This window comes from Sturnira hondurensis, unplaced genomic scaffold (genome assembly GCF_014824575.4).
Source record: "Sturnira hondurensis isolate 20B ecotype Veracruz unplaced genomic scaffold, ASM1482457v3 Scaffold0003801, whole genome shotgun sequence".
Taxonomy (NCBI): Eukaryota; Metazoa; Chordata; class Mammalia; order Chiroptera; family Phyllostomidae; genus Sturnira; species Sturnira hondurensis.
The window spans coordinates 334,055-356,772 of record NW_028076432.1 but is presented as its reverse complement, the minus strand read 5'-3'; the positions used below and the strand labels follow the sequence as shown (position 1 = coordinate 356,772).

Sequence of the window (22,718 nt, the reverse complement as noted above, 5' to 3'; positions counted from 1 at the left end):
CCCAATGTCTATTTATTTAATTCATCTAGGAAGAGCTGGCTGACTTTGAGGTTTAGGCTCAAAGATTGCCTGCTCATGGATTTAGGACAAGTTATCACATCTCCCTGAGCCTCAGTTCCCACACAGGCCAGACAGTGAAGTACCATATTCTTCAAAGGTGTCATTTAATATTTAATGAAATGCCCATGTGTAGTGCCAAGTACTAAAACTGACCTACAGAATGCATCCAATAAATACAAAGCACTTCCCTCAAAGAGGTTCAATTCTAGTTCTTTATATTCATCTTCAGTATATGAACAACACCATGCTTTTGATTTTACCACCTATCTCAATGTTTCTTTTTTTATTAAATATTTTATTTATTTATTTATCTTTAGAGGGGAAGGAGAGAGGGAGAGAAACATCAATGTATGGTTGCCTTTCGTGGATCCCCTGCTGGGAGTTGGCCTTCAGGGGAACTGGCCTGCAACCCAGGCATGTGCCCTGACTGGGAATTGAACCGCGATCCTCTGGTTCGCAGGCCTGCGCTCAATCCACTGAGCTACGCCAGCCAGGGCCAATGTTTCCATAATTTCTCAGTTTTATTCCCTCAGCCTAGAAGGCCCTTCCTCTATTCTCCTTAGTAAGCCTCCGCATCATTCAAATTCCATTCCAAATAGCACATATTATCTGGTATGTCATTTTCTTGCTCAAAATAAAGTGCTAACACCTTACAATGGCCTACAAGGACTTCAAGACCTTCACTCTCTACTACCAGCTGGCCTTTCCAACTTCATTTTCTGAGACTTTTCTTCCCTCCATTCATACCTGAAATTACACTGGAGTCCTCTCCTCCCCTCTCCTTTCTTGCTTTCTGTATTGTACAGGCCCAGGTCATTTCTGGCAGAATTTTGTAATACTAGCTCCCACTCATAAAGTTCTCTTGGGAAAAGATGCTCAACTTTATTCTCAGGGAAATGCAGATTAAATCTCAAAGGGATAAAAATGATTCACTTATTTTTCTTTTCATTTTTTAAAGATTTTTTTATTTACTTATCTTTAGAGGGGAAGGGAAGGAGAGAAGGAGAGAAATATCAGTGTATGGTTGCCTCTCATGAGTCCCCTGCTGGGAACTGGCCTGCAACCCAGGCATGTGCCCTGACTGGGAATCGAACCGCGATTATGTGGTTCGCAGGCCCACGCTCAATCCACTGAGCTACACCAGGCAGGGCATGGTTCACTTATTTTTCAAATGAGAATGTATTAGGAAGGATTTGCAAAAATATATTACCATACAAAATGAAATAGAAATCAGAGGTCAATTTGGCAGCATCTGTTTAAAAAAAGAGAATATGCTCACATCCCTCTTAACCTGGCTTGCCACATTCTAGTATTCACCCTAGAAAAATAGTTATTCTTATACATAAAGATTTTCAATGCAGCAGTGTTCACAATAACAAAACACAACCAAAAACCAATTGGGTAACAAACTAAACATCTATCAATAGGAAAAAGGTTAAATTAACGAGGGTGTCCACATATTATAGAATACTATTATACACAGCAGATCACAAAACCTAAGTATCGACAAGGCATAATATCCAACACTTCTGAAAATTCAAGTTATAGAATAAGTATATGGAAATATAAGTGTCATTTTAAAACTTACTTAAAATAATAACAACAACAACAACTGATGTTTCTTGAGTGTATCCTATCAGGTCTCTTGTATCTGCTTTACACTTACCAAAATAGTTACTCTTCCTCACAACCTGGTGGGGGCATATGTTCCAACCCAGCTTTGTACATGAGGAAACTGAGACACAGTGTCAATGAGCACTCCATTAAGAGGTAACAAATCTGTCTCCAAGGGTGGCCTCTGAATCACTGCTATATCATACATCCATCTCTAAAAATTAATATATAATTGACTAAGTGTATGTGTGAGAGTGTGTGTGTGTACTCAAGTGCAAAAAGGTTTTGATAAATGCACGTCACCATAGAGATTCTTCATGGAGAAGGTGAGACAAAGGGTAATTTTCTTTAAAAAGTGTGTTGAGGCACAGCTCTGAAGTAATCTGAGCAAAAATCAATTATAACTGTAATGGCCCAGATAATTTAGGTGAAATGAAGTAATTTTTAGCTGCATTAACTCAGAAATTATGAATGTAGAAGTCTGGTCTGTGGATACTTCAAAACCCCAATAATAAGGGAACACCACTGACATTCTGTTGGAACAATCACGACCGAATGCCTTTTCTGCTGGTACTCTTAATCTGTTGAAATCCGACTTTTCCTTTTCTCCATTTTCTCTTTTTTTTTCTTTTTCTTTATCCATGCTGGCATTTCAGGTATATGGCCTGGTAGATCATTCATGTTTAAGTGTGAGTGCCATAAATCCAGCTTTTCAGAGAATGATGTTTGACTGAGAAATAGGGAGAAGTAATTATGAAATACTGCATGTTTAAATTTTTGCTTTTCATCTAATGGCTCCTCAGATGAAAAACTGCAGAGATTTCAAGCTTGATAAATGAGAGATCCCAGAAAGAGTTACAAATCAGTCGGTCAGCCTAGGAGTGTTTTTGAAAATGAAATGAGATGGTTTTATATTTCTTCTTTGCTATGATTATTATTGATCCTCTCCCTCCTTTGCCCCCAATTAGGGGGCTCATACAACAAAGAAACAGCTATTCCCTACATAATGAGACATGCTTCTAATTCTGGCCCCTTCTAAACCCCTCTTCCCATTGCAATCATAGTAGTCATTCTAAATGCAAATTTGATCATTGCTTAAAACCCTTCTGAGTCCCCACATTGCTCAGATACAGCTCAAAGTCTCCAGCCCAGCATGCCTTATTACAATCTGGCCCCTGCTTAGATTCTCAGCCTCATTTGCCAACTTTTATGTCTCCAAACGGAGGAATTTGCAATTTTCTCTAAGATCTGGACTCTCATACTGTTCCTTCCTGATGTGCCTCTTGCAACTTCCCCACTGCCTCCCATCACCTACCCACCACCTCCTTGTCCATGAGTTTTCTCCATAGGGGGAAGCAGCTCTGGCCATCCTGTGCCTGGGGTGGGTGCCCCTTCCGTGATCTGAGGGAACCCCATACTTACTTATAAAATAGCTTATGTGGCAAAGATGATCTTCTCCCTTGCCTATTTCTTCTCCACACCTCTAAGCATGAAATCAGGGGTACTGTTTTTGCCAGTGACTACAACAATGCCTGGCCCAATAATATTTTGCCAAACAAGTGAATAAATACCTAAGTTTTATGCATTGGGGAATGTTTGTTCATCAACAAATTTGTAACTTAAATATGTTGTCACTTCTCTGAGAAAACAATTTCTTATTTAAACCCATAGCTCATGCCTTAATCATAAACTAGCAACAATGGTCACAACTAACACCTATTAGTACTTACTATGTGTTAGGAAGCCTGTTAAACCACAAAAATGAGGTAGCTACTAATATCATTGCTTAGCACTGTGGAAACTATGGTTCACAGAAGTTACCAAATTACCTGTCCATCTCCAAGTTACAGTTAATTAGTTTGTGAAAATTAAATGGCACAGTGCATTTAGAATGCTTAGCAAATTTCTGGCTTGTTGGCTCTCAAAGGAAATCTCTGCTGCTTTTGTTATCAATTGTGTCACTACACTTGGACTCTGCTGTATTTCTAAACCATAGTTTGTGTGGATTTATAAATTACCATTTCAATGTAATTTAAATAGAAGATTTTGTAATTACAATTTTTTAATTAGCAGGAACTTTAAAAATTAAAAAAAAAGTAAGCAACCACTGAATTCTCATGTCTAGCTTCCTTGTTGCTTCTCCAGTATGACAGCGGTTCCCAGCTTAGGGACCCTGACTCTTTCCTTGGATGGAATATTCCTCCCCAGGTACTCACGTGGCTCACCCCCTTACCTGCTTTAATCCTCTCAAGTCTCACCCCCTCACTGAGGCTCCTCTGCCCAGAACCACAGCCTCCCCTTTTATTCCCTGGCCTGCCTGTTCTCCTAACACTATTGATTTCTCTCTCTCTCCCTTTTTTTCTTTAATATTTGTCACCATCTAACATTATATGTATTTACTTATTCGTTTTGTTTATTGCTAATGTACTCTACTGGAATATGAACTCCATGAAGGAAAGAATATTTCTTTTTCTTTTTTTTCCATCAAAGATTCTTTACTGCTTTGAATAGTGCTTGGTACACTATAGATGCTTAATAAATACTTGTTGAGCAAACAAATGAGTATTAAGACTATGTCCAGGAAATGTTATATATGAACTTGCTTGGTCACATATATGCTCTAGATACAGGGAATTTATGTATGTTTTCTTAATTTACTTCCCTATTTAATATCTCTTAGATTAAGGGTTTGGTGGAGCGAATGAGCAGCTAATCTTTTAGAGAAAGCCAGTCATGGTGGTCAGATCTAGGCAGAATAGTTCCACAAAGATATTTCAAGTTACAAGTCTGACTCAGGTCCCTGCATTCCTATAAATAATTGAAAGTTCATCACAGGAATTTTAATGACTATATTCGGCTTGTTTTATTAACAGAATAATCAAACATGCCTATTAAAATTAAATGCTTGATGGTTTTCTTAAAAAATAAATAAATTCATTAAAACCCAAGCATGTTAAAATGATTAGGTTTCTTGGTGGAACACTCCAAATATGTGTAAAATCACATTCAGTACAGCTGGAGGAAATCATATTTTTAACAGCTGTGAAGACTGATGCCATAAAATGACTGATGTGTAATCTGACAACCAGTATCATACAGTTTTGTGTTATCCCTCCTGCCAATTAATAAAAAAGGACCCATGAGAAATGGTGTGTGTTATGGGTTCCTCTGGTAATGGGCTCTGTCTAAATTGCCACAGCATGGGCAGTGATGCTTAAAGTTGCTTCCTATACTACTTAACCATCAATAGCAACAAAATAATGATCATTTAACATGAACCTTGAACAGATAATGGACACAAAAATAAACAGAACTTCAGGGTTAACAGGTGGCCCCATCTAGCCTGGCGCCAGCCTCATTCCAGCCTCATTTCAGACACATTTGCAAAACTTGGAGGGTTCTCTGGTTCCCTGCGGAGCCCAGGTACAGACTCCAAGCAGTCAGACAGGCAGGCGCTATGCCTTTGAACTGAGGCGGAAGAGAAAAGTGGTGAGGCTTGGCATATTTCGGTTTGTGATACTGGCACAATATTTCTACAAATCGTCCGCAGTTCAAACTAAGGCAAATTATAAGTGACGCAGCCATTTCTATTTACGAAAAACTTAACTTGATGTTTCTAGGAACGTTAGATAAAACTTAACCCCTATAGAATAGGATTTGTGTTTTGTTTACTGTTCCTCCCTCGGTGCTAGGCACGTGGCACATTGATAATGTTTTGGCAGTTGATTAAAGACTTTCATCGACATTCTTAAAATGCTGTTTGCCTGCCGAGATAGATTCAATAGTGATGGGCTGTTAGTCTTTTTGCCTTTGTCATCTGTGGCGTTAAGGTCAACACCATGGCAGGTGTTCTGTCAGGGGCTCTTCTTCACGGACCCTTGTATTCAGTGACAAGCCTTGGACGCAGTCTCTTCCAAAATGATCCTCACCTGTGGAATTCCCCACATACTACATTTGGGTGGAAATCCATTCTGTTCTCATATACCGTGCAAGACATATGACAGTGGGGAAATGAAACCTGCTCCGCCATTCTTTTGTCTTTGTTTCTGTAAATGCTGCCCCTTACTAATACGTAGCTTGTAGATAAATGCCATGCTCCTATAGGAATCCCAGATACTAACTTCCAAAGATACAGACTCGGACCTTCAGGCATCCCAGCTCCAAGAGACTTACTGGCCTCCCAACTTAACGCCCAGATGATATGAAGCGAGGATGGCACACACGGTAGACCATCATTTGCCTTATCAGAACGGACAGTGCTCCTCACGTACAGAGGACTTTTCAACCCCCACCCTTGATCTCTTAGTTCTGCTTCCCCTCTCCCCTCTTATAAAAACCTCTGCTTGAGCTGATATGTTGGGATGAGCTTTGAGGCACGAGTTCCCCATCTTCCAGGTGGCTGGCACCTGAAAATAAACCACTTTCCTTTACATCAGCATCTGTCTCTTGAGCACTGGCTTTCGCAGTGGCAGGCAGCTGGACCAGCACTTAGTTACATGCATAGTATATGCAATTCAAATTTTAATAGTGCAGCTCCTAACTGGTTTGTATCAGTCTTCATGAAATTGGACTAATTCAGTTAAAACACTAGTTCTCAAGCAGGCATGATTTTTGTGCCCCAGAGGTCAGCTGACAGTGTTTGGAGATGGTCATCCGGGAGAGGGGAGTGGTACTGGCCAGGTATCCAACTAAACATCCCACAATGCACAGAACAGCTTCCTCAAGGAAGGATTTTCCTGCTCAAAATATTAACTGTTCCGAGGATGAGAAACTCTGATGAAGACAAATGGAATTTAGTGGGAAAGCGATACAGTAGGAATTAAAAAAGTTTTCTCCATTGAAATACTGTCAGTTTGCTAGAACTCAGCTAATTCATCTTAAATTAACACCTGTAAAGCTAAACGAAAACCTGCGCCCTTCCCTAAAACCACGTTTTGTACACTTTCACCGGGATGGCCCGCAGGTACCACAAACTGCTGGGTGCTAAGCTCCTCACCTCCTCACGCAACCGCTCTTTTCTCCCGTACCAACAGGGGACGCATCCACTCCAGGAACCTGGGACTTCTTGGTAATTCCCTTTCCTTTATCTCACATCCAACTGGTCATGAGTTCTGGATTATAACACCATAACCTCCTAAATAGTTTTCAAGTCTTTCCCTCTCTCCACCCTAACTCCTCTTCTTTTAGTTAAGACCTTCATCATGTCTGCAAAGCCCCTCAGAGAACCCTCATTTTCCTCCACTTCTACACTGCCCCCATTCACCAGAGCAAAACCATGTTATGTTTTCCATTTCCTACCACCCTCAAATGCTAAGCCCAGGCTTCTTCTTATGGCACAGGGGACCTGCTGCAACAGGGCCCCGACCCATCACTCCAACACCAGCACCACAATGCCTTGCCTTACTCTTTAGTTACACACATCGTGCTGTTTCTCTTACATGTTTGTGCACATGTTGTCCCCGCTGCTGGAGAATTCCCCCACCAGTCCTCTCACTGGGACATTTCCATGGATGACTACTATTTAACCTTTAAGATGCTACATATCCTATCATCTCCTCTACAAACCCAGAAGGTTTATTGTTTTTCTTTTTTAAATTCTGAATTATCTGCCAACACTGTTCACATTCCCCAATGGCAATAACTGGCTGGAACTGCAATGGGGCCTTTCTTCCTGAGACTGGCACAGTTCCCAAGCGGTCATCTCCACTCATTTGTATAATCTCCTCTTGGACCCACAGCAGTCAAATTTGTTACTCCTACTTCAAGGACAGCCTTTTGCAAAACCAAATCTAGTGCAATATTATGCTTCCTCGCCTTTCAGAGGTAGCTCAGAGACAGTCTAGAATCTTCCGTTTCTCTAGTATCCCATTTTACTATTTATCTGAATGCTAATGACTAACGCACTTGCGCTAAAAAGTTCAGAATAAAAAAGCTGAGTTGAGATACAGGTGCTGGGTGATAAACTAGGCTAGATCAATGCTAGGAGATTAAATCTGATACATTACCAGCCTTGCAATCATTTACATTCATGCTCTATCAAAAATACAATGACAACATACGCAGACTAACTTCAGGAGGTAAAGTCTCCCACCTAAGTTCGTAGTCAAAGCTACATTCTTAAATCTTAGGCCACGCTACATTTACATAGTTGTGATAATACGCATACTTATGAATAGAAACATTACTTTTCCTGAAAGTGTTTAGGTGCCACTGAAGGGCTGGAATGTAATTTTAACTCTGAGTAAAGTTGACAGTGATAAAAATGGATAACTAGTGATTCTGTATGTATGAGAGTAGGCAGCGGACCAGGACAGGTGGCCCATGGTTCAAAATGACACATTACGCAAACTTTCTTTTTTTAAACTTTGATTTCGACTTTATTTTATTATTTTTAAACAAGTTGTTTTTATTCATTTGGGTATTTTTTTAAATCAAAAATACTTAATTTTTCCATTTAATATCATCTTGTATTAGTACCACACCACTCCCTTAAAACTAGCCATGCTCTCTGGTCGAACTGAGAAAGGCAAGGTTCTGCCATGCAGTGGACAAAACTCTGTCACTGCATTTCCCAGATCAGAGGCTCAGCAACTTACAGCTGAGTTAGAGTTTGGGCCTCTCCCATGAACTTCCCAATAAGCACACACAGGATGACTTATGACATGTTATTTGAGTCTCATCTGTCTTCCTTTGAGAAAAGTCAAGAAAAAGGCAAGATCAAAACCCATTAGAGAAAACTGTACAAACTCTGAGACCTAACTTGGTTGCATTTCATTAGGTGTACTTATGCGACTGCAGTATATTAACAACACTCCAACTCTGCCTTGTGTGGGTGCCGGAAGTCTATAGACCCACATTGAATAAGACAAAAGAATGTTCCTTCCCAAGTACATTAGGCATAAATTGAATCATAAAATGTAGCTTTTAGGCAATAGAAACTGGTTTCTCTACCCATGATTAAAACAACAACTGGTAACTGAACTGGGTTTGGTGAATTCCACAAAACATAAATGATGCCAGAAATTGACCTAGCAAAGAATTTGAAGGCAAACACAGTATTCTCAAGATGAACCACATACTTCTCAGCCAACAGAAAAAGGATAATCACTGTATTTACATTTTCTGTTTTGTAAGTTGAAACTTTGTTGTGATAGTAGATATGGAGAGACCCACTTAGAAGTTTGACAAAAAAGCTATTTAATAATAATATATGACAATAATGCTGTGTTTTGTGGAAAGATGAGGTCTTATTTTTGCCAATGCTATATTTATTCATTCTCCCTTTTATCCTCATGACTATTGGGAAAGATAGAACAGGGGTCACTTTATCAGTTTCCCAGATGTAAGAATGCCCCAAAATCCAAGGAATTGTCAATATCTTCCAGTAAGTGGGATACAACTGCCCCCAGAATTAGAATATTCGATGGGTGACTTTTACTGCCTCTTAAAGTTAAACAGAGAGCAGAGGAAATGACTTAGTCTGAGCTGATAATGTAAATGTACATACAGGCAACAGTGTAGGATAGGAAGGGACTATTATCTGCCTTAGAGGAAAGGAATTTACATGAACAGTTAATAATAGTTAAGTCAATAATAATGAACAATTATTGTGTTTTTAAAAAGTAGCCACCACAGTCGCAGACACTTTCCCACAGTCTCTTAGTTAATCTTCAGATCCACACTTTAAGAAAGGTATTGTTATTTCTGCTTTACAAATGATAAATGACCATATAATGGTTAGAATATCTTAAATTTCTCAAAATTATAAAAACTTGAAATGTGATGTTTTATTTGAAACATTCAAAATGTCAATTAACAATAAAGTGAAAGTTTTCTGATGTCTATTAAATGCAACAACAGAAAGATGAAAATGGCTTCTAAAGTTGTTAGTAGAAGCCAGAACTTAGTAATGGGGTTTAGAGTATGAAGAGAAAATTTCAATATAATAAATAATACCCTAGAATAGACAAAAAGTATTTTTCATTTCTTGGTGAATATTCATAGAAGGTATCAGAATCCTCAGTGTATCACCAGAGCTAAGATCTGAGGGACATTGATATTCTGTCTGCACTTAAAACAAAACAGAACCCTTTTGGTAGCACTATATGAATGTGCCTTATCTGGTTCCCAAACAACTCTTTGGCTAGCTTATCCAACTGTCCGTGCCGCAGTCCCTGGTTTTTTGTTGTTTTTTGTTTTGAAGATTTTATTTATTTATCTTTATAGGGGAAGGAAAGGAGAGAGGGAGAGAAACATCATGTATGGCTGCCTCTTGTGCATCCGCTACTGGGAACTGGCCTGCAACCCAGCCATGTGCCCTGACTGGGAATCGAACCACAGTTGTTTGGTTCGAAGGCCTGTGCTCAATCCACTGAGCTACACCAGCCAGGGCTGTAGTCCCCATTTTTTGTTCAGCCACTCCTACAATATAAGTCATGGACTTTCTTACCTGGGGACCTTCTCATAAGCTCTTTTTTTCTGATGGTAACCAACTCTTTCTCACCCTTAGTCTTAGCTTAAATGTCGCCCCTAAAAAAGGCCATGCCTAACACTATGAAGAGTAGTGCCTCTTCTTCTTTTACATGGCATCTCATTTCCTTCTCCTTTCCTACCTTTAACATTTGTCATAGCATTTAATTGTAAGGCAGTGTTATATCCTAAAGTGTACATTTGTGATTGTTGTGTATTTTCTCTCCTTCTTTCCTTCCTTTGGCCCACATCTAAAGAGCAAAAAAAAAAAAAAAGGACCCAAATTACTTGAAAGCCTCTGGCGGTAAGGTAGAAAAAAGATGTTTGCATTTTTTTACCATCTAAAGATTAGACAGGACCAGGGCTGGAGGAGGAAGGAGGAAGAGGAGTCAGAGGGACTTCACTGACTATAAAAGGAGAGAGATACCCGAGGTGAGAGGAAAAGAAGAAACTTGCACTGTCAGTACCAGGAGTAGAGCTGAAATACTCAGCACATTCTGTCCTGAGTGGGAAACCAGTGCGTCCAAGGCCTGTGGGCAACTGATCCCACTCCTTGCCCTGGACGTTTCTAAGGCCTCTGGATTCAGGACATGAGCACACGGTGGAAGGCTGGTTAATGGTTCCCAAACACACCAGTTCTTATTCCCTAGAACCTGTAAATGATGCCTTCTGTGGAAAAAGGGTCTTTGTCAACATGATTAAGTTCAGGATTTGAAGGGGATTATTCTGCATGGTGCATAAGCATCCTTTCAGGGAGGAAGTAGAGGGACATTTGACAGAAAAGAAGGTAACGTTCCCAGGGAGGCAGAGATCTGAGGGGGGTGGCCACAAGTCAAGGACGGCAGGCAGCCACCAGCAGCAACTGGAAGAAGCAAGAAAGTGGTCTCCTCTAGAACCTCTTGAAGGAGCGCAGTGCTGCTCACATCTTGGGTTTGGCTCATTCAAACTGATTTCTGGCCTCCAGGACTGTGAGAGAATACATTTTTTCTTGTTTAAGCCACTACATTTGTGGTAATTTGTTACAAGAACCATGAGAAACTAATAGGCACAGGGAGTGAAAATTTCACTACTTTGACCAATGTGGAACTGAACTGAATCACTGGGAGAATTTCCTTTAGGCTAGAGTACAAGGGGGAATATATCATCACTTACATATACATTTATGTGCATATATTTATTATTAGCATCATTATTTTCTTACCCTTGACTGGGCAGAAAGTTCCAAGAGGATTATAACCTTTTTCTGTTTTGTTCACCATTTATACCCAGGGCTTAGCTCAGCAGCTTTCACATAATAATAATTGGTCTACAAATAATTGTTGAATGAACAAAAAACACTGTGACATAGCACAAAATGAGGAAAACACAAACAGCAAATGGTAAGAAAATGAGGGTAACAATGATGAGGAAAACTGTGCCAGTAACTAAACTGAACAGTCAAATATCCATTATCAGCAATCTAAACAGATATTTGGGTCAGCGTGACCCCATGTGTGTGAATGCTCTCTCGTGGCTGGAGATCTGCACTTTAACACCGGCCAGAGGCCAGTGTGTTCTGGCACTGATACATTTTCAATCAGTTTTTTTCAACACGATCTCAGTGTGCTGCTCTCAGGTCAAGCTGGTATAGCAATGTCCGAGAGCCAACATACCTGGTGTCCATTCCTGCTGGTGAAATCACAGGGTGAGAATGCAGCCCTTCGAGCCAGTACGTTAGTGTTACTTATTCAGTTGGGACAGCACAGTATCTCCCTGTTCCACTTTTTAAATGAAAGGACTCTTATCATGAGCCAGCTCAAAACGAAGGCGGCTGAATGCCACCTGCTCATTGTTGCAAAATATACTACATGGCGCTGCCTTATTAGTGCATTCCGTCGGTGAATGAATAAAATTTGAGGAAGGAGCCACCTGACTGTACTTCTCTTCACTCCTTCACAACTGTGAGTGGTATGTCACCAGATGCCATTCACTGACGAAAATTTTCAACACTTAACTGAAATTCCAGTTTGCACTTGTAGTTAATTACAACCCAAACAACCTCCTTCTCAGATGCCAAGAAAGGCAAAGGATCTGAAATGGACTCCTAGGCAGAGACAGAATGTGAGAGAATTGCATTACTTGAGGCCTCAATCGAGGACTGAGGTGGGGACGCTCGCCCCAGGCCTTTGGGGCAGCCAAAGGCTGAGGCTCTGCCTTCCCACTATGTGACTGCCTGGGCTCCCCTCTGACTGTCAAGTGGACCCAGGGAGTGACGTGGATCATCAGGGCTGTACCTGGCTGTCTGGGCCACATTCTCAGGGGCCCGGTGTTTCTGTGCCTGGCACAAAGTGGAGCAAGGAATTAGGCAGACAGAATAATTCAAATGCACTCAAACAAAACTCTTCCTGCCTCTCTGTATTCTGAGCCATTTGAGTTCAAGTAATCTCCTTTTTCAAAACGTTGCTATTTTTAAGATTAGGTCTCAACTTTTTAAAGGTCAATGCCTCTTATGAGAATTTGAGAAAAACAAATATACCCTCTCCAGACCAAAAATGATCTTTTTTATGCAAACACATAAAGGTGAAGACACCTTGTTCTTTTCTACACCATACATGAAAATACTAATTTTTGAATGGCTAAGATGCTTATTTACCCTTAAATCATGATGAATAAGGCCAGATTGCCTGGGTTAGAATTTCCAGGTGTGCCATTCAGTAGCTGTGTACCTGTTGAGAAAGTTACTCAATCTCCCTCTTCCTCAGTTTCCTCATTTGTAAAATGAGTGCTAATAAGAGCATCCACTGAAGATAATTATGGGGAAATAATAAATTTCTTATGTAAAGTACTTACAGTGTTCCTTAAGTATAAGAAAATGTATATGGAACTTCAACTATGTACTAAGACTGTTCTAAGACTAAAGACATGAACAGAAAGTTACTGCTCTCAATGAGGCAGGCATTTTAATCTGCAGCTTCAATTTTCATAAAGTATGTATTTCATAAAGAATAACATACATTTCACAGTAATATAAAAAATCTCTTCATTTGTGTCTTTTCTTTGTTCAGATAACAGAAATAAGATTTTAAGACACATTCTCTCTCTGGAATGCTGTACCTTCTTAGCACTAAAATCTGGAGTTCTAATTTTTTCCATCCTCATTCCATACCTGACAAACAGTCTTTCTGCGTAAATAATTTAGGCTGTGAGTATCATTTTTAACTTGGCATAGATATTTATAAAATGGGAAATGACCAGATTCCATGAAAACAATTTATTGTTTCATCCCTAAATTTTTACTCATTTATCTGTTATGCTTAAAAGTCGATTAGCACCATGCCTGCACTGTATTGATAGCTTTATTTAGCATGAACGATAGAGCCAGGTAAATTTAGCTGCAATTTTTCTACCAATGATACTCTAAAACAGTGCTTGGATTTCGGATGCTAATGAAGGCCTCTTTTCTCTATGACATATTTTTAAAGTTCTTATGATTTTATTTTATTTTTCTTTCCTCTGCTTCCTGCTTACCACCTGCCCTCTCTCCCATCAGTACCAGTAGGCTATCATCTTTCAGCTTGATTCTTTTAGGCTTTCCTCCTTTGAAAAAATATCAAAATATCAGGAAATAATTATAGATACACAGGAAGTTGGAAATAAGTATACAGGGAGGTTCCAAGCACCATCTACACACCTTTCCCAATATGAACATCTTGTAAAACTACTGTGTAATATTAAAACCAGAAAACTGACCTTGGCACAATCCATAGAGCTTAAAGATTTCCATGGAATTGACTTTTAAAATGCTAAATTATTGTATTTGCTAAACATCAGTTACAATCATGATAAAGGCTGAAATTTACTTCATGTGTATATACTTGGGTGTGGGTCTGTGTGTGCATTTGTGTGTACTGATATGTGTGTGTGTGTGTGTGTTTGTGTGTGTGAGGGAGAGAGAGAAAGAGAAAGAGAGAGAGAGAGAGAGAGAGAGCAGACTGGGGCCTTACCCATTTCACGAGACTATTTTGAGGAACAAATAGGAGAATCTCATGTGAATACTGCTCATAAACTATAACATACTGACTAAATAAAAAGTGCTGTTAGTATTGTATTATAGTATATTTATAATCTTTGTGTGCAGGGAAAATGTCTCAGCAGTGTGCACAGAGAAAGGTGGAGCCTATCGCCTGTGAATACCTGCATGAGCAGGTGTATAGGAATATATGGCAGTCTCATTCAAATCTCATCTGAAGACAGAATTAGAGTCACAGAGTTAAAAGGTACCTTGGGCCCACTGTTCCAGCTCTACACAGTACCCATATTTTGAAATGCTCCTGCCAGTGGCCTTCTAATCTCTGATTAAAACCTCAAAAAATGGACACATACTATTTCATGACTTAGTCTTTCTCTATTTAAAGAGCTCTACCTCGTGACTTTTACTCACTGGTCTGGGCTCTGTCATCTGGTGCCTCACACACCGGAGGGCAATGGAAGACAATGATCATTTCCCAATGCTTTCTTCTCCATCCTAAACAGTCAAGTCCTTCTCTAACATGTTCATTATATGCAAAACTGCTCATCTCTGAGTTAGCTTATTGTTCTTTTTTTAAAAAGTATTTTTAATAACCACCCAAGGATATGTTGATTAATTTCAGAGGGAGGAAGAAGGAGAGAAGGAAACATCAGTGAGAGAGAGGAGCATTGATGGGTCACCGGGCGAACGTGTCCCAGCCAGAGACTGAACCCCCAACCTGAAATAGCTAGTGTTCTTCAGGGATGAAACCAGGGTCAGGCTGCACAATGGGCTGCCTCGTGCAAGCAATAGACCAATTTCCTTCCACATCTGTGCATAATACTTGTATTCATGGGTGCTACACCCACTTTAACATGTTTTTGTTTTTCTTTTTCCTAAGTTGCTTCATACAATATTCCTCTTAATATCAACAGAGATCCCCCAGGCTTTTTCTCTGTTCCAGATTTTGATGTTTAGCCATTCCCCTAATTTAGCACACAGGTAGACAGTTTTCCGGGTATGCAAGCAGGACCTGGTGTAAATTTTTGTTAAATTAGGTCTACTGTACCACGCTACTGAAATTTCTTATATTTGGACTCGATCACCACATGTATTTACTTCCCCAATGGCTCCATATTGGCTGCTGCCTTTATAAAGAATTCTTTAGTCTTTTCTCAAAATTGTTGATGAAACACTTGGGGGTAAAAATGGTGAAAAGGGGATCATTAAAAAGCTATAAATTCTATCTGTAACATTTTGACCTCCTGTAAAGTTAAATTTTAATTGAGAATTCAGCTCTAAGTTTTTACTGAGGGTTGACTTAAGAAGCAGCCATACACAAAAAGCCTCTGTATTTTCCATAAAACTGCAATAGGTGATTTGATGTCTCATTTATAAAAATTCCATGGGAAATTTCTCTTGGAACTCAGGAACAGAAAGATTGCAGACTGGTATAACCATTATGGAAAATAGTATGGAATTTTCTAAGAAAACTAACAATGAATATGCCTTTTGACCCAGCAATTCCACTGCTAGGATTATATCCTAAGAACCCTGAACCACCAATCCAGAAGAACCTATGCTCCCCAATGTTCATAGCAGCACAATTTACAATAGCCAAGAGTTGGAAGCAACCTAGGTGCCCATCAGTAAATGAATGGATCCAAAAACTATGGTACATATACACAATGGAATTCTACACAGCAGAAAGAAAGAAGGAGCTACTACCCTTTGCAACAGCATGGATGGAACTGGAGAGCATTATGCTGAGTGAAATAAGCCAGGAGGTAAAAGACAAATACTATATGATCTCACTGTTAACAGGAACCTAAACAACAAAACAAACAAGCAAGCAAAATACAACCAAAGACACTGAAATAGAGAACAGGCTGACAGGGACCAGAGGGGTGAGGGGAGGGAATTTCAGGGGAAAAGGGGAAGGATTCACAGGAACATGGACAAAAACTAACAGGGATGGAAATGGGAGGAAGGTGGGGAGCTTGGGGGCGGGGGGGCTGGGATGGGAGTAAAAGACAGAAAACTGTACTTGAACAATAATTAAATAAATAAAAAGATGCCAAAATTTTTTCTCGCAATGATAGCTGAGTTGGTATGAGTTTCCTTCCTTTTGACATCGAAGATACTAAGATACTTTCAACATCCTTCAGACGTTGAAAGACCCATGATAATTTCTTTACTTTCTAGGTAAGGCATCAGGAAGTTTTTCCTAGAGTACTGAAGTAGTTAAGGTTTGCTTAAACCCTACAAATCATGTTCCTCCAAAATTTGTTCTCAGTTTAGAATGGCACGTTCTGAAAATCTTTCATATTAATTTCCTTAAATGATACTTTAAGTGTCAACAGTAATAATTTGATCATTTGGCTAACCTTTTCTCTTTTGGCCCTTTCATGACAAAGTAACCCTTTTCATGAAACACTTTGGTCTGACTAAAATTATTTATATAGAAAAGACTTCTGGATTGGGTGTTAGAAGTCCACGGCCTTGGCCTTGGATCGACCACTCTGTGTGAGACTACGGGAAAGCCGCTGGGCCATGCAGCTTCTCATTTACAGAAGGAAAAAATGCCTCTTGATGATCATCGGATAACTATTAAGATACTTAAAATGTACAAAAATTACTTTTAAATACTTTAAAACAGGTCATTTATAATGTATAGTTTGATGATATGGATGTGCAATATTTTAAACATCAAATTTAGGAGCTTTGTAAACCGATCCAAAGTGGTCGGAAAGTAGTATATGAGGAAGGGTTTAGAGACTGGCCACTATACAAGCATTTGTTATACCCATTTCAATGAATAAATGATGCTTTGCTTATTAGCAATAATATAGGAAAATGGCTTCTCACTGGCAACATTAGTGACTCATTAATGAGCAGGCTAAATGGAACTTAATTAATATTCCACTTAATGAATATGAAATATTAAAGACTTTTGGAGACATTCCCTACCTTTACATGAACAGGGTGCAAGAATCTTAGAGAGGCCCACGGCCTGTACCTTAGGATTAGTGGCATAAGTTTGATCACAAAACCTTCCTATTTCCAACGGTCGGTCTAATAGATTTTTGGTTGTCTGATGCTGAATGTAGATAGGGGGGGCCAGAATCCTGGTCTTGGAATATTGTTTCATCTGCCTCAAGTGAGCCCTCTTTCTAAGGTACTGATTGAAACATCTGAATGGACACAGACCTATGATTCCATCAAACTTATAGAGAGGTTGCATGAATCTATTAATACCTCTATTGTTAATAAATGTTTGCCAAAATTTTGCCTATGAGTATAGGAGAAGTTGTAAGACTTACGTGTAACATAACCAGCTTTAGCATTATCAGAGGAGGATTGCTAACCCTTCTCAGCCTGCTTCAGTCACCATCCTTACCTATTCAAGATGTTATTACTGGATAGTTCTCCACAGACATTTTGCCTTATTTTAATCTTCATCAACACCCTTCAAGTTCCTACTCCCCTTATCCAGATTAGAAAATTTAAGTTTAGGGGATATTAATCTACAGTCATATGGAAATTGAGTGGTAGAGTCTTATATGTCCAATTTCATCTCTCCAATTCCCACCCCCATCAAAAGCCTTCCATATAAATTCACATGGTCACTGCAAGGAATGGATGAGTAATTTGAAATGCTTACAAACTGTGTTGTTCCCTGCAAATGCACGGGTTAAATCAAGACTCTTTGGCTCCCTGGACAGACAGTTAAAAGTCCACTGCCTCTTAAAGTGATTCACATATATTTATTATGCTTTACATAATTACAGTGACTATTAATACAATTTTGGTTCTTTTTGTACTTTTCATGTTTTGAATTCTATATGTTCTTGTGACCTACCCAATATATTCAGAAAAATTGGAAATTCATACACTAAGGCACAAATGATTACTTTGAGGCATAATTAATTATATGACCTAGCTCTAGAGCAGTGTCCCAGAAAGTCTGACTCTGAAATTATTATTTTCATACTTTGAAAAAGTCACAGTTACCTAAAGGTCAATGAAGCACTCATCTCAAAGCATTGTTACATGGACAAAAGTAAACAAAATGGTAATTTTAGAATTGGAAAGCTGAAGTGACAGAAAACATGCATGGGTCGGTGATTTTGATGTACATGAGAGATTAGCAGGGGTGAAGGGATATTTTGGGTTCTATAGAACTATTAGTCAGGCAAAAGATAAAAAGACATAAAATGCAAGATGTAAGTACAAAACAATTTACCCCATAATTACCAATAAAATACTACTTTTTTTAACAATTAAGATGTGTTTTTATAAAGATTTTATTTATTTATCTCTAGAGGGGAAAGGAAGGAGAGGAAGAGAGAAATATCAATGTATAGTTGCCTCTCGTGAGTCCCCTGCTGGGAACATGCCTGGCAACCCAGGCATGTGCCCTGACTGGGAATGGAACCGCAAGCGTGTGGTTTGCAGGCCCACGCTTAATACACTGAGCTACACCAGCCAGGGGAAAATATTACATTTTAAATGCATTTTATTCTGGAGAGTATAAGCAGAATTCATATGTCTGCAGAAAAACCCCAAATCTAGTTTATTAAAATCTTACATTTTTAGGAAATAAAAAGGTAATCATTGACACGATCTTATTTATGCTTCTGAAACGTGTGTTTTAGGTTATTTATTTATTTATTTATTTAAAGATTTTACTTATTTTTAGAGCCAGGGAGAGGGGGAAGAGAGGGAGAGAAATATCAGTGTGAGAGAGAAACATTGCTCAGTAATAATTACTACTTCTCCAACTGGGGACCTGGCCCACAACCTAGGCACGTGCCCTGACCAGGAATTGAACCAGCGACCTTTTGGTTCGCAGGCTGGTACCTAATCCACTGAGCCACACCAGCCAGGGTGGCTATTTATTTTTGATGTAAGTAAAAGTTATGGGAAGAAAATTATTCATTTTACAGTAATCTATTTCTTCAGCAACTCATCACTACATGTAGTGCTAATGGCATCCAAAGGATACGAGGTTATGACAAAAAGTATGTTTCTCTTTCTAAAAAATGTTATATATTTTAATTTGCTTTAACTTCATGTGAAAATTAAAATATCAATATTGAATAATAGATAATGTAATCGAACATTTTTGTGGGGGAGGCTGACATTTTTAGTACACTGTAGCTGCACACTTGGCTTAAAGAATGATCTGAGCATCATCCTTTTCCATGTGCATTATCATATATGCTAATATTATCTCTCCTCTTTAACTAAATAGAGAATGTAGGGTGAAGAGTTCTATCCTTATTTTTTAAATATATTCGCTTATCAACTTTGAATAAAAAGCGCCTGGAAATTATTATGTTCTCTAAACATTAATTCAATTAGAGTATTAAATGAAAAAAATTTTATCAGTTGGGATGATTTTCCAACTAGTTCGTACATATCATATCAGAATGAGACAAATGGAAGCATAAAAACTGCAAAATTACTGCTTTTGTTGTTTTAATATCCATCAACTCTTAGGAAGCTCTTTGGACACCAAATTATTATTTGTTTTAGGATTTCAACACTGGCTTCAGTAACAACAGGGAGAAAGAAAGAATGTGCTTAAGGAAAAAACCTCTGATTACTCTATGAACATACCACTCCGTTCACTGATAGCAGCTGGTCTCCTCTTTTGAGGCCTCCGTGTCTTTCGGCCACCCCTCCAGGAATGATGCGAGAGATATAAATGGGGGAATTTTGCTCCTTTCCTCCCATCACGTTAAAACCAAGGCCTTCGTCAGTCTTTGGCAGTTCAACTACCCGCGGGTGGGAGTGGCCTTCACTAGCAGCAAAAGCTGCAACGGTTGCCTGCAAGAAAAGATGGTCATTGGGTAATACAACAAGGAAAGCAAGGCTACTCCTATGCTTTGCAGTGGGCAACTCCTCATATTTTTATAGCATTCTCCTGCGAGGAAAGAACACAAGGGGAGGGCCGTTCTGCATGTAGACATCATCTAAGGTTCAGTTTCTTTGGTAAAGTCCAGTCCAGCTATTTCCAACTTTTCTAGACCTCGTCCGCTACGATAAACACTTCTCTTTTACAGAAAACATTTTCCCCAGTTATCTGTTAGATGGAATTACTCTTATTCTTATACTCCTAATAGTTTTGGTTCATATGCCACCTACAAAGGGCACATAGACTGTAATTATTATGTATATATGGTGACTATGGGCACCCAAAGGGCGGAGCTGGTGGCTTACACTTCTCTGTATGACACATAGTCTAACCCAGTGCCTGCACAGAAATCTTCATAATAATTTATTCAATACACCGAGAAGCACTTATATGTATATGGGTATGTGCTGGCAAATACATCTATAATTTTCCAACTGCAAGACCACTGGCTTAGCAAATTTGGTTCTTTTTTTTGAGAACACCTAAAAGAAAATAAGAGTTATAATAAAATAATAGATTTGAACAGATTACTATTTCAGATCAATATTCCACAATTTTTTGAGATGCCCTCTTTTCTGCCACATGTTTTTTTCCTCCCTGAAATTTCACATTCACATTTCAACTACTACAGCAATGTAGGTATAATAAGCAGTCTATGGTTTTATATCTAGTTATACAAAATATCGTTTAACATGGATATAATTTTACTTTAAAATTCATATAATAAGTTAAAAAATAAATCATATGAAAAAACTTACCATTAGTCCCCACCCCTCATGGGAATAAAATTACAGCATAATAAAATTAAGCAGTTTCTAACAAGAAAATATTCCTTGCCTGCTTCTTATTTTCTACCTCCATTAACCTTTCTTAATCAGTTGATTAGGTGCCTATTAGAAAGTGATTTCCTCAACACGATAAAAATATTGATTCCCAACTACTGTACATTCTTCTCCACACACAGCATTATCGCATCAGTTTAGCATTAGCTACTGTCTGCATTTAATGAAAGAAGGTGAATGATATGGAAATAATGGCTTGTTTTTAGCTACATGCATTTGCTCATGCAAACCTTGTTGTCATGCATAGTAATGGCTGACGTGGATGCAATGCAGACAGCCCAGAAACAACCAGAAAATATTGTGCTATTGCAACATTATGCTGCTATCCTGCTGTTCTACATGAATAAGAAATGAGAACGGTAAAACACTACATAATTCTCTTTCCCCTTAATTAAACCATGTAGGGATCATTTTTTTCTCTGTGTGTTCCACTTCAGTACAAGCAAAGCATGATGTAATGATAATAATACCCTTTTTTTGCCTGGGTTAAAAAAATACTCACAAATCTACAGTGTTCAGTTACAGGACAAAACTAAGAAATCTGGAGAGAAACCAAACAAAAGGTGATGTAACACAAAAAGAATTAAATGAAAAAGTTTGGTTATTTTCACCAGTTCTTATTTCTTATATATTATTAAAAACAGAAAAAGCCTTTAAAAACAAGTGTGTATGAATTACAATATTTCTGTATTTGTAATATAAGAACAGCATTGGCGATTTTAGTTTAAAACTGCTATTTCCTAATGGTCTATTTTCCAGATACTTTTGTGATTCTATCACTGTAACATTCCCATTGGTAGGGTCTCTGCAATATTCAGATTTAAGTTTTTAAGGAGCAAACGTGGCCACCACCATAAAAGGTGACACGTTGGCCCGTTAGGTCAGTATCACATTCTTTCAGTGGCATACCCACTGCTCAGCAGCTTACGTGCAAGAATCCTACACTGCTGGGTGTCAGGTGAATTCTCCTAATGACTAACTGAAATCAAACCTGTAGACTTGTGCGAATAAATCTTCGTGCACTGAGTAGGGAACAGGTTCTTTTGGATCAGAGGAATGTGTCAGAAAACCAAGTAGTACTTCATACAATGAATCAGTAGATTTGCTTGTGCCAAATGGACATTTAGTGAGTTTAATGAAATCATTCTCCTTTCTTAAGCTACAGAAGCAGCAGAAACGTTCAATTTTCCATTAGATTTTTACCTGGGAAGTAGTACTGGTTCTAGACTCTGGGCTGCCACTGATGTCTAAATTCTCTTACAGTGTACACACGAGAATACCTGAAACACACACGCGCACAGTCAATTACTAGATCACTGGGGTTAGGTATATTTTTAAAGTTACTCAAGTCTTACCTTTGCTGTGGCCCTGGCACGAAATTCGGGACAGCCATTAACAGTTATTGTTTCATGCATATATTGATATACCTGAAATGTTCACATAAAAAAAGAATGTGTAAGAACATGAAGAATATTCATTCTTTCATTGCAAAGAGGACAATACATTTTCACTGCAATACAAAAGTTTCCTAACACAAAGTGGAATAGGTCTGAATCAATTATCCTGATGACTTGGGCCAAAAATTTCTCTTATTTTGGGAGGGGGAGGGGGAGAGGTGGGATAGAGAGGTAATCACTTTTATTCATAATTTTTTAATTTGGCTGTTCATGTTCATCAAATAAAAGAACTCATTTATTTTTCTCATATATACTATAAAAACTACTTTGTCAGTAAAAATTTTTACCATTATATATAGCTCTATCTGTCAAATGTGTGATAAAAATTTTATATATATACTTTTATATATAGTTACTTCCTGAAT

At 38.6% G+C, this 22,718-nt stretch overlaps 1 protein-coding gene across 2 annotated transcripts in view; it reads right to left on the bottom strand.

Moving 5' to 3' along the window:
• Window positions 1-22,718, bottom strand: part of LIN7A (lin-7 cell polarity scaffold A) — a 153,204-nt gene that overhangs the window by 24,105 nt on the left and 106,381 nt on the right. For both annotated transcript variants that reach the window (XM_037042807.1, XM_037042808.1), the window contains 2 exons: window positions 22,252-22,323; window positions 19,757-19,966 (listed from right to left, as the gene is read on the bottom strand). In XM_037042807.1, coding sequence (XP_036898702.1) covers window positions 19,757-19,966; window positions 22,252-22,323 — 282 coding nt within the window. The remainder of the gene's footprint in view (window positions 1-19,756; window positions 19,967-22,251; window positions 22,324-22,718) is intronic.